This window comes from Pogona vitticeps, chromosome 7, assembly GCF_051106095.1.
Source record: "Pogona vitticeps strain Pit_001003342236 chromosome 7, PviZW2.1, whole genome shotgun sequence".
Lineage (NCBI taxonomy): Eukaryota > Metazoa > Chordata > Lepidosauria > Squamata > Agamidae > Pogona > Pogona vitticeps.
The window spans coordinates 31,095,085-31,107,991 of NC_135789.1; the positions used below are offsets into that span (position 1 = coordinate 31,095,085).

General features: G+C 46.2%; 1 protein-coding gene across 2 annotated transcripts in view; it reads right to left on the reverse strand.

Moving 5' to 3' along the window:
- CLTC (clathrin heavy chain) overlaps window positions 1-9,130 on the reverse strand; it is a 53,444-nt gene extending 44,314 nt beyond the window's left edge. For both annotated transcript variants that reach the window (XM_020786941.3, XM_078379304.1), the window contains exon 1: window positions 8,905-9,130. In XM_020786941.3, coding sequence (XP_020642600.1) covers window positions 8,905-8,946 — 42 coding nt within the window. In that variant the 5' untranslated portion in view covers window positions 8,947-9,130. The remainder of the gene's footprint in view (window positions 1-8,904) is intronic.
- Between the last annotated feature and the right edge of the window lie 3,777 nt (window positions 9,131-12,907).

A 12,907-nucleotide genomic window follows, 5' to 3' on the forward strand; every position in this document is an offset into this window, starting at 1 on the left:
GACAATTTATTGCTAGAAGCACTTTACTTTCTACCCTTCCACAGCTTTCTTCCTTAAAGCAGCTCTCTGAAAATAAGCACAGCAAAGAATGAGATGCCAGTCACTGTCAATTACTCAGTGGACTGTCATGCATCACATTCTGTTGTCAAGGGGAATCGCAACCTGAAAGAACATGAACAGTGAGGTGAGCGAATACATGCGAACCTTCTGAGCAAAGTGGCAATGTTAAATCATCGGCCTCTTTGTTTCCAAGAACAGTAAAATAAGACCAACAAACCATCCTTGAGCAAGTTTTTAAGGTGCCCCAGGGGATTATAAGGGAAGGAGCAACAGCCAAAGAGGTTCTGGTAGAAGCAACTGCAGAATTCTTGCTATATCTCACAAAGCAGACTTTCGCCGGATTAAATAAAAAGATCTAGTAACACAAGTTGTTTGCCCTTTGCTGTTATAGCCACAATATAGAAGGGACGGAACACAGAGCTATGAAAGCTGTAGAGGAGCTGTTCATAGCTGTATGTCAAACAGGAACCGGAAGTGAAGGCTGTTTGTCTGCCTCTCCTCGCCCCATCTCTCTTTTCCCCAGTAGAGGCACATGTTCAGGAGACTTAGGAGTTTCTAGCATCAGGACCTGGAAAAGAGGTCCTGCACCCTCGGGGATATTCCGGGGGTGGGGAAAGAGATAGGATGTCTGGGGAAGGAAGTCAAGATCCTGCCCCTGGTGACAGTGAGACCCCCTGATGGCCTCCCCAAGCAAAGGGAACCGAGGCCAGGGATCAGCAAATCAAGGAAGCCATTGAGTCCAAAACATTTGGGAACCAGTGATGTAATAAATGAGGCTGAAACAGAAGTACCGGACTGAGGCTCAAGTGGAATACTATGTTTATTCTACTCCCTGGAAATGAATTAAGGGAGATTTCTGCCAGTGGGCTATTTACATCTTCACTTCTAGCTGAGAATAAAACATTCACCACTCATGAACTCAATATGTGATGCAGAAGAAATACAGTTCAATACTTTGTCTGTCATAATACAGACAAATTATGTTTCGTTGCATCATTATGCTGTAAACTGCCCAGAGTGCTCTAGCGCTATGGGGCGATATATAAATCGAAATAACAATAATGAGACAACTATCTCGCAGATATCCTGGAACATGAGCAAAGTGCACCCTATACCACGCAGAGCGCAAGCACATACACAACAGGCAGGTAGCCTCAGGAAAGGAGACTAGAGTATCTTTTTAAGGCAGAACTTCTTTACTAGAGCAACAGACGTCTACCAAAACCAACTGCCAGCGTTGAAAGCGAGCGGGGATACAGGTTTCATCTGCTGCTCTGAGAGGTGACCGACAGACTGGTATGTACAGTCTGCCTAATAAATAATGCATCCTTAGTCAACTTGAAGGCCAAACTATCAGGTACACAAAGCAGACTTTCCCTGCAGCGTTGAACAATGCCTTGCCTCAAAATTCAGCTGGTGACACAGTTGGAAATCCAACCGTATTTCAACCAAAACAATAAAGGGAAGAATTCAATATAAGCAGGGCGCTTACAGGCCTGTGACCCTACTCTTCTAACTAGGTTCGGGAGAAATAAAGGCTGCCAAGAAGGCAGCTAGGTTACCCTCCAAGTAACAGTACTGGTAAACAAACCGATCAAGAAGCAAGCCTTCAACTGCAAGCTACAGTTTCAGGAGAATACTGAGTGAATTCGATGATGTTGTCAACCCACAAAAAGTCAAGAGTGTAGCCCTACAGGCATGGCCAAGACTCCCGGTGAGCATGCAGCCTATATACTATGGTCGCTACCTCTAATGCAAGATGACGACCGCTCCACAGGGTACAGGTGAGGGACTTCCTAGCGAACAGGAAGAACTTGGTCAAGGAAATAAACATTTGGGAAATATCACAAAAGAACACAAAGGAGAGATAAATCTGGCTCCGCTCATGGGCCTCAGAAGAAATAAAGGATGCAAGTTTGCTTTTCTACTTGGCTGCTGGAAAGATCGAACTGCCAAAGCCAATCAACTATTGGTGGCTCTGAGATTTCCAGGCAGAAGGGGAAGAGGTACAGTATCTACAGTGGTGCCTCGCATTACGAGCGCTCCATTTGACGAAGAAAAAGCTTGACGTTGAAGAATTTGCGATCGCAAAAGCAATCGCAAAACTATGTTCCCTATGGAGGAATTTCGCTTTGGAATGATCGGTTCCCTGCTTCGGTAACCGATCACTGCAAAGCGATGATTTTCGCACAACTGATCAGCAGTTTCAAAATGGCCACCAGGTAAAAAACATGGCCACCTGCTGTTTTCTGGGACGGATTCCTCGCTGCACAGGCAGCGAAAATGGCTGCGCTATGGAGGATCTTCGCTGGACGGTGAGATTGAAACCCACAGGAATGCATTAATTGGGTTTTAATGTGTTTCTATGGGTTTTTTAATATCGCATTACGACGTTTTCATTCGACAGCGATTTTGCTGATACGAATTAATGTCATCATGCGAGGCACCACTATACTCAGATGTAAGCCCCATTAACCTCAGCAGGGTTTTACTCCCAGCTCAACTGGAGCAGGACTGTGCTGCTTCCCCCCATAGAAAGAATTTCTTCTCCAGTCTCTGCCCTATCATCCCCTCCCAAAATTGCTCCAGGATGCTATGGAGCCCCTCCAAAGAAGATCCAGAAGCAGAGAGGAGTCCAAAGGAGAAGGACTACTATGTGGGCATTGCCATTACTTTCTGTGCCTTCTTTCAAGCTCAAACCAACAGAAGTTAAATATTTTGGAAAAAGAAAAAGGACCTGGAAAGGAAAAAAATCATACCAGGTTAAAGACTAATAGATTTATTTCAGTGTGAGATTTCAAAATCCACTTCTTCAGATGTATGGAATGCAAATGTTTTCTGTGAAGTGAACTTAAATCCACGAGAGCTCCCACTTAAGTAAATCTAAAGTCTTTAAAAGGTTACAATATTTTCTCTTCTCTTCTCTTTTGCCAATATGCTGAGGCAAACTAATATGGCTGCTTTTCTGGAAAGAAGCATGCAACTGAGTCATGCCTTAAAATATTTAGAGGCACTTCCAATAAAAACATTTCCTTAGTAAACTTTTCAATGTAACATTAAAGCCTCATCATATCTGCTCTACTGAAGGTCTCACCAAGGAGCCAACGCAAATACTTTTAGTTATTGGAAAAAGAGAAGATGACAATACAATATACAAAACTAACATGATGCATTTCTATTTAGTGAGCAAAACTAAATAAAACAAATGGAACTGCCAGGGGCCCTTTCTTGAGGTTGACGATAAAAATGTAAGACAGAAACATTATTTTAAAAAATCTAATCCATGTCCCACTTTCTTTTCAGCACTGCAAAAAATTATGTGTCAAGCCACATCTCTGTAACGCAATGCCCTGTTATGTTTTCCACCCTGTCTTATTCAATCTCTCACTCTCTCTCTCTCTCTCTCTCACACACACACAGAGAAGTGTACTGTGAAAATGCAATCACTGCAAACAAACTGGTTTCTTCAAAAAAAGAGATTTATGTCAAACGTCCTCTTCCACCATCTGTTTAGGTCATCAAGAATATTCCAAATAAAGGAAACCCCTCTATCTGGTTTTCAGAAAGTTTTATAATAAAGCAGTAAGACAAGTGTGATGACACAAGTAACAGAACAGTGCTAGCTCTCATCATCAAGCCCTTTTCCACACTTATTTTCCTTTATCATCCTATGCAGCTTTGGTAAAGGTCTCAGGCATTTTCCAGGAACACTTCCTTGTACACAATAAAGCAAGGACTTGCCCAGTTCAAAAGAGACAGTTCTACAGAGTAAACTGTGCCAACAGTCTTTCTCTCATAAGCTACATAAACTTCATTATGGACCACTGTAGCTTAAAATTCCACTCAAAAAAGAAAAAAAAAATACAGCTGTAGAAATTCCAGATCAAGTTAAAAAGAACAAGACTATCAGAGTTTTTATCTGATGAACTGTGTGTTTTAGTCCTTAAAACTAGCCAAGATATCTATTTCAAAAGGTGGAATGTGTGCAAGTACACTACAACACCCGCTTAGGACTGCAGGTCCATGAGAATCGCCTGCCAGAAAGAACACAGCCAAACACCATTAAGGACAGAAGAGAGGTTTTCCTCTCACTGCTCTATTAGCACTGCATTTTCCTTTTCTGTGTAAAGATGAGAAAGAACAAAGTAGTACAAATACTGGAGACAAAGCCTACCCCACCCTCACTCCTGGTCATTTGGAATTAAGTTTTTACTCTGAGGCATAACGTAACAGCCATGCTGGCTCAGACCAAACACTCATCCAGTTCCATGTTCTGCTTCCACAAGACCAACGACATGCTTAAAGGGGACTCATCAGCAGGACCTATTTGGCCTGAGCACCCGGGCACCATTCTCCAATGATGCATCTTTAATCCTACAGGAGTGGACAGATTATTGGTCACTTGCAGGAAAAGGGAGACAGACCGACCAGGCTTCTTGGGAGAATAGGCAATATTTCCTCTATAGAATACTTCAGATCCCAAACTGTAAAAAAAGAAAAAACCCAAATCGCTATCAAACCAGTCATTGCCGCAATGAAAGAAAGTCTTGCATCAATCCACAAAATGTGTATGTGCAGTTGTTTAACTTACTGAAGAGGTGCAGCATGGAGGCCTTCTCCAAAGCTGCACTGCAGCAAGGAAGCCCGCAGCATCTTCACTCATCATCCTTTACTCACACAGCTCTTCTTAACACAAGAAGTTAGGAGCCAACACTCAACAAGAAAGGAGGAGTTCAAGTATTATGCATTTTATTTACAATATCTGAATGCCAACTCCATAGCTGCACAGCCTTGCATCTCACCCTTTTGTCTGTTTTTGGAGGTGCTCCAAAGCTTCGCCAATCTCAGTGGTTTCACTTTAACAGTCAAGGTAATTGCAAACAAAACATATCGGGGGAAAGCCTTCCTGCCTTTTTCTACAACACCGCAACTCCCAGGAGGAATCCAAGGAGGGAAAGCCAGATGCATCCACGCAAAATATTATCACAACGTTAGGACAGAAAGAATTGCCCTATGTGTTGGCTCTTGGTTCAAGATGGCATCCGAAGGGGATGGGACAAGCATGTGAGGAAGCAAACGAGAGTCCTGCAGGAATGACTCGCATAAAGAAGCCCCAGTTCTCAAACCGCGGGCATTCACCCTAGTTCACAGGGAAGTGAAATGTCAAGGAAGGAGAGGAGATTCACCATCCCCAGGGCCATCTTTACTCATACACACACAGCGTGTGGGAGTGGAAGCAGCTGCACAGCAACAGGAAAGCTTCCTCCTCCTTCCCCTTCCTGACTTGACAGCCGAAGCTTCTTAAGGGAAGCTGTCCCTGGCAGCTCACTCTGGGAAATGGAGCGGCTGCTGTAGGCAAAGCGCTCCCCTAACAGGCATTGACGTTTCAGCAGATCGGCAAGCGACGCCTCCAGAAAGGAGCAACCTGCTTCGGGACTGGGAGGAGCAAAATCCGAGAGGCGTTTTCCCGGATGGAAAGGAATGTGCTTTACAGAGAGATTTGCTACTGTATGTCTGGCCAGAAAACTCCACTGCCTTCTACACCCACCTGAGGTTTGCTGTGTTGCATCCACAGAGACAAGCAAGGTCGAGGTCCCTTTTCCTCAGCCTTTGAAGCACTTCATACGGAAAGAATCCTCAAACCCGCAATCCTTAAAACTCTATCCATCCCATACCACTTCAAAGGTCATTTAGCCCTCCTATCTTCTCTCTTTCAACCACTGAGCAAAGCATTAACGTTTTCTTCAGGTTCTTTTCTGATCATGTCTTCTCACTAACATATCGCTTTAGTGTTTTTTTTATCATCAGCTGGAGAAAGACCAAGAAGGCCAAATATGAAACAGCGATTCAACCATCAATCACTAGATCCCTCAAGTTTATGATTAGGATTTTCTCTTTGCACCTTTGAGTAATCATAAAGTATGGATAAAATTATCTTTTAATCGCAACATCTCCTAGTTCAATCCATCATGCAGAGGTACTTCTCTAAACCCCACAGAATCTCTCACCTCCTGTGACTTTCCCAGCACAAATCTGTATATTGCCAATATCTTAGTACAGCAAAGAATAGCAACTGCAGAACAGCCAGGAGCCAACTTTCAGAAACCCAGGACCCAATGGAGTTACATCAGCTCTAAAATTCAGCCACAAAATATGGGAGAAAAGCCCTAATTCTCATTGGAAGCCATGGAGAATTCCAAGAACGGGGAGAGATGTTTTGGAAAGTAATATCCAAAGGCAGGGGAGGGGGGGAAAACCAGCTTGAGCACAGATGGCAGTACACTGCTGACCTGTGCCCCAACCTTTATCTTATACTGCTCAAGTTTCTGTATCAGCTTTGTAAAACACGACTATTTTAACACATACGCACATCCATTTAATTCTGAAACAATAGCTCTTGGCTCACTTCCCCCAACCTGCCAAGCTGCCCTAGATCCACCCAGGAAGTCACGCCCCAGCCTCCTCGCTCTCACATAGGTGCCTCTCCGCCCCTTCCAAATTAGGACAGGTCACTTCCACTCACCCACGTTACACAGACAAACCTTGATACTGTACCAACCACTCTGAAGTGACACCCTAAGTTTCAGTCACTCCACCTGCTTTCCTGGGCTCTACAGAGTTGCCCTTCCTTGACATTTCAATGCAGCCATCTCTGCTTTCTTCCAACATTCCTGAATCCTATATACTACTGACAGTAGAGCCCACCACACCAGAGGTACTGTACTTTTTCACATCCATTTTCTACATGAAAATGTTCTTTTCTTCCTTCACCTTACACAATAGAAAAACTTTCCTTGTTTCCCTGTGCTTCAGGGGTGGCATTCAACTGCCTGAAATCACAGAATAATGGAGTTGGAAAGAGCCTGTAATACCATTGAGTTCAACCCCGCACCTGCTCAAGGCAGGAATCTAAATCAAAGTACAGTATATCTGAAATATACTTTTCTAACTTTCTCTCAAATGCTCCACGATTTAATGGCCTTCATTTTCATTTCATCCTCCCTTTTTTTTTACTCCCCCTACACATACACTGGATGCCCAGCTATTCTCACATCCACCCCAAGCTTATCTCTCCCTAGCAGGAATCCCATACAAATGCAATAACACTGGCCTCACAGAGTCAGTACCTGTCATCCAAATGTTGCCCCATAGTCCCAATCATCATGCCCACCTCGGTTTTGAACACCCTTACTGAAACTACCATACATGATATGTTCCCCCCCCTTTTTTTTTTCTAGATTATCCAGGGCCTTCCTCTGGGAAGTGAGGAAAAGCCATCTGAAAACAGCAGAGATTAAATTCAGGTATTTAGAATAAGGAGGGACTGGTGTGTGCCTCTATATACACATCTCTTCTTTCCCAGATCCTTCCTTGTTGAATCATGAACACCTTCACCACCCCCTGCAGTTCCTCACTTCCACATATGAATGGAAATCTTCTTGGTAATCAAAAAGTAAGGAAAACGAAGGAAGCGAAAGCCAGCTGTGTGGCACCATAAGTAAGGATACTGGGTAGAAAACGTGGGTTGTCAAGACATGAGGGAGAATAAAAACAGGTATCTAAAAAAGGGACCCAACTGAGGATGAAAGGGGGAGGAGAGGAGATAAATAGGTGCAGGTGTGTATGACACACTCGCATACATTTCCCATTGCTCCAATTATGCCGCCCATTTAACCCTGTCACCTTCACCACTGCCTCCACAATTGCTCAGCCCCCACCTACGGATGAGACGGAAAGGCCGTGAAAAATCTAGAAGGTGGAGGAGAGAGAGAAAAGCCATCTGGGTGACATTTAGGGGAGGGGGTGCCGGCTTGGAGAGGAACTCAATGACTGGAGCAGAGGAGAAATACGTGGTGCAGTAAAAAGAGAGAGGGAGAGGGCGGGTGCAGTTGTGCGCCTTCTGTACCGGCAAGTTGGAACCGACTTCCAGCGGCCCTAACAGGGCTTTCAAGGTAACTCAGATATTTAAGGAGTGAGTTTCCATGTCTGAGCCACGGCCTCCTGAATCCTTCAAACCCAGCCAGGCCTCTTGAGTCCTAGCCCACTCCTCGATCCACGACACCACCCATACAAACACCATATCCATGCATATATGTCCATATGTATATATACACACATACATGTGTGTGCATGTATACACACACCCCACACACATATCCGTGTATATATTGTATGTATGGGCTTCCCAGTGTTCCTCACATATACTGCATGTATATATGTATAGCACTCTTTGCCTAATTGTGTGTGTGTGGGAAGAGAGAACACACACATATGTTTGTTGCATATCCTGCATATGCATATATAGTGCTCTTTGCATAAGTAGAAAAAGATTATATGTATTATAGAGTGTTCTTTGCGTAAGGAGGTTGTAAACCTCCCAGCCAGGGCTCTAGCACTCCGGTATGAGGCAGGACAAGAGTCGAAAATTACATGTGTAACTATGTATATATATGTGCGTATATGTAGAGATATATGTATATATGCTGTAGGTATACAGAGAGGGGGGGCGTGCATACACCTGTCCCTCATAAGCCGCCTGTAGTATCCCCGCTGCCTCCTTCAAAGACAGCCCCTCCGCAGCTGGCCCACCTGCCCCCTCTCCCCCCTCCAGGCTACCAGCCCTTCCCCCTCACAAGCCCAAGAAGGCCCGAAGGCTGGAACGAACCCCCCTTTTTTTCCTCTCTCTCTCGCTCCCTTCTCCCCCCCCCCTCTTTTTGGGCCTTTCCCTTCCGCGCCTCCCCCTTTTCGCGCCTTCCTTCTTTCACCTCAGTGGGAAAGGCGGTGTGGGGGGGGGACCCCTCGCGTCCTCTCCTCTCCCGCCCTCCGCCCTTCTTTCGCCCTCACCTGGAGATGCTCCTGGAAGCGGATGGGCAGGATCTGAGCCATGGCGGCCGACGCGTTGTTGGGGTTGGGGGGCTCCAGCCCGGCGCCGGGGGTGAGGGAGCTCTGGTCTCTCCTCAGGAAAAAAAGAAGAGAAAAAGGGAAGGCGGCCCTTAATGGCGGGGAAGGCGAAGCGAACGGTCGGAGCGAGCGGGAGGCGCGGAAGGGAAGCGGCCCCCGCGAGCGATCCGGAAACAGCCGCCTCTCTCTCGCTCGCTCGGCGGAAGGACACCTCGCTCGTCCGCTCGCTCGCTCGCCTTCCTCAGGAGAACCGGCCGGAACGCCTTCCTCCTCCGCCGCCTCACCTGCGGCTTATTAGCGCAGCGGCGGAAGGATCGCGTTCCCCTTTCTCCGCCCACGTAGGGGAATCAATGAGGGGAGGCGCGCGCGCGCCCGGCGGAAGGGTACGCCGAAACCGGAAGGAACTTTTTTACCTCCTCGGGTGAAGCCCCGCCTCCACCCGAGCTCAAGTCTCTCTTCGCCCGTCTTTTTTTTTTTTGCCACATCATGCGACCTGGGTGGGAGGTGACATCACTTCCGTTCTTGGAGCGGGGCTTTCGCTCGTTCGCCCCGCCCCCGCCTGGCTGCGTTTCCTTTGGTCACGTGGTGAGAGGAGAGGCCGTTTCCAAGCAGCGCAAGGCGGACGTTCTAGGCGGAGGCCGTTCACCTTGCTCGCCTCCCCTCCCTGGCAATTCAAAGTAGTCCGTCCGCTAGGCGGGGCGCGGGACGACCCGCTCGGAAAGTGGCATCGAGGCGCATGCGCTCAACGGCTAGCGGTTTCTGTTCCCCAGGTTCGATTCCCGCCCTAGCCAACACACAGCCAGCTGTGACCTTGAAAGAAGTAACTTTTCTACAGGTGGAATTCCAAGAATTGGCTGGAATAAAAATTAAATTTGACTTTTTTTTCATGGTGGCTCCCTCATTAAGCCTAGTCCACAGAGGCTGCAGTCCTAACAACACAGTAATGACCATCAATGTTATGTTCTGGTTTTATTTGACATATGACCCCACCTGTGCATACAGTAAAGCAATAGCATGTCTAAAGAATCAAGATTTCATAAAATACGATTTGAATACACACAGTTTACTCAGAGGGCTCTCCAGTTCTTGTGTCTCATATTCAAAGGTATACTGCTCCTGAAGGTGGATGCTCCATCCATGACACAGCTTGATTAACAAGAAGGTTCTGCAGCCAGATCTCACAGGGTGGAGCAGGTTCCTGTCCCGGGTTCCAGCTAGTCATGTTTTTCTCTCAGAAGACATAACAGATATTTCTGTTCTTTTAAATCAAACAGCAACTGCCAATTAGTACATCTGAACCTCACTAAGGTATTGTCAGCACCTGACAAATAAATACCGGGTGGAAATGGGCTTTGCCTGGTGCAGAATACATTACCCAGCTGGCATATTCTAGGGCACATTTTTGGTCACCACTAAGAATCTGTTCTTACAGTAAAAAGTATACAGAAGCTCTTTCACGGAGGGTTTGGCAAATCACTGGCCAAAACTGCTTATCCCAGTATTTTTTTCCTCTTTTACATCCTGCCGAGAGCAGCACTGATTTGTTTTTAATGCAATATTAATATAGCACTATCAATATTCATGCCTTGCGGAGAAGAAAAATAAAACAGCATACCTCTGCCCCACAGAGATGACAGGGTAAATTTAGATGTTGGGAGCAGGGCAGAGGAAACCACAGGAGAAGAGGCCGAACCTGTCGTTGGTGTATATGTAAAATATACATAATGAGTGGAATCCTATCTGCATTTGTGCAGGGTTGGTGTACCTCGTTGCACTTGATTGTCACTAATTGATGAGGTCCCAAGGCACATTTTGGTTGTGTAACTGGATGCACGAGCCCCTCAGCAATGAGCTGCAATTAGCCACGGCGAGGTACACCAAATTGAATGCCGACACCGGTAGAATTTTAGCCAAAAGCATCAAAACATTTTTAATTTTTAAAAAAACAGGAGTCCCACTGAATCCTTTCAAGAAATTCTCCCTAGTAAGTTTCCATTTCAAACAAGAGTTCACGTTCCTTTTCCTCAACCTCTTCCCTTTGCGTTCGGTTTGTGAGGTTGCAAGCCTACGAGCTGCTCAGAGGTTTTGGTCTCTGGCTGTGGAGCCAGAGGTTGGGGGTTCGAATCCTCCCTCTGCAGTTCTACGAAACTTGTCTTTTCATTTCTCTGAAGGTCTCAGCAAATCATACACTAGATCAGAATGGCAGCTTCTTAACAGTGGCAGTAGCAAGAGTGAAACCTGAAGCTATGTTTCCAGGAGTGGCCCAAGACATTCTGATGCCCGAGGCTCAAAAGAAATGCAAAACCCCAAGGCGATCAAGGAATGGCTACTGAAAGGTCCAGGATGTGCCGGAGGTGGGCAGAGAAGCTGCCCTTCTTAAAAAACAAAAAAACAAAATTAGGACTGTCATTGTCTTCAAAGGTATTAGTCCAAAGCAGTCTGAGAGATAGCCACCTCTTTACGTAACAGTTTCACGATATCCTTATCTACTCTAATCCCAGGTGACGGACAATGTAAAAATAGAGGCCGGCGGATAAAAATAGCTGACTTGGCCGGGTGGGGGCAGAGAGGTGGAGGGGGAAATCTTTTGAACGACAGAGGAAAGAAACAAGCTTGGTTCTTCATGAATTCTGGCCAGGTAGATTTTAGTCACCGCCAGCCGTTTAGGTAAAAATAAAATCGACACTTCAAGAAGCAATTTCTGAGATATAAATTGTAAGCGTTAGAACAGAACAATACCAGCCAGCCGTGCTTTTTCACAAGGTCCTCCCATTCTGCTCCCTCCACCCCTCATTGTCCGTCCACTTTCCACCTTTAGGGCAGAAGGACAAAATATTTTCAGGAGACCAAAAAAAAAAACAATCAACCAACCGACCGAGGATCTCAACCCTTGGAAGGTGGCTGGGATCAGCTTCTCCAAAACAGGATAGACCTACTTCGTCAACTCACGAAGACCACCGCTGGGTTTGAACACAACCTTTCTCAACTGGGGTGGGCTCCAGTGGCATTGGACTACAAGACCCTTTGTCCTGCAGGTAGCCCGGTTTGTCCAGTCTAACAGCCAGGCATGATGGGCACTGCAGTCCGAAGCATCCGGAACCTGCTTGGATTAGAAGCATCTGCTTTACAGTCGCATGAGCCTCTTGGTCGCCCTCGTGGCCACAGAGTCAGCTTCCGTGAAAGCTGGTAGGAGAGGCTGACACAGAAGCCGGGAGGACGCGGTTCACCCAGAAGAGAATTAAATCCAGAGGTATAAAAGGACAAGCCTGCTTAACCACAGTAAGAGGCGGTGCCTGGCTTCTCAACTTCTGGCCCTCTGGATTTCCTTTTAAGAACCCGAGGTTGGGAGTTCGATTCCCCACTGTGCTTCGTAGAGGAAGACTCAGCCTCTGTAGCCTTGGGCAAGCCACATCGCCCCACAGAAGAAGGCAATGGGAAACCACGTCTGAGTACGTTCCACTTAGAAAACGCTAGAAAGAACTGATTTGACAGCATTCCATTATTCCATTACATACTTTTTAAATTCAACCCCTATTAAATCCTTTACCCATCGGCCACCCTGCTGGGACTTTTGAAGTCAACCTGCAAAACATCTGCAGGACCAAAGACTGAGAGCCACCGAACGATCAACAAGGCACCACCATCTTTTTGGGAAAGCTTGCAGGGGAAAATGAACAGAACCAGCAGAAACAACACGGCTACCTTTTTGCAAAAGGTCTCTTTCTTCCACAAAAGGAATATTTCAGGAGTGATACAAACTGCGAGCAAGGGTATTAAAATACACATACAATCTGCAGACCCGGGAGCTCAATTTGAGCCATCCAACTTTTACAACGTAGGTTACAGGAATTAGCGCCATCATCTTTCTTTGGCAATGTTTGAAAAGTCCCAGAGCAGCCGCTGCAGAGAAATACAGCAGTGTATATAACCCTGTGGCACAGTGGGC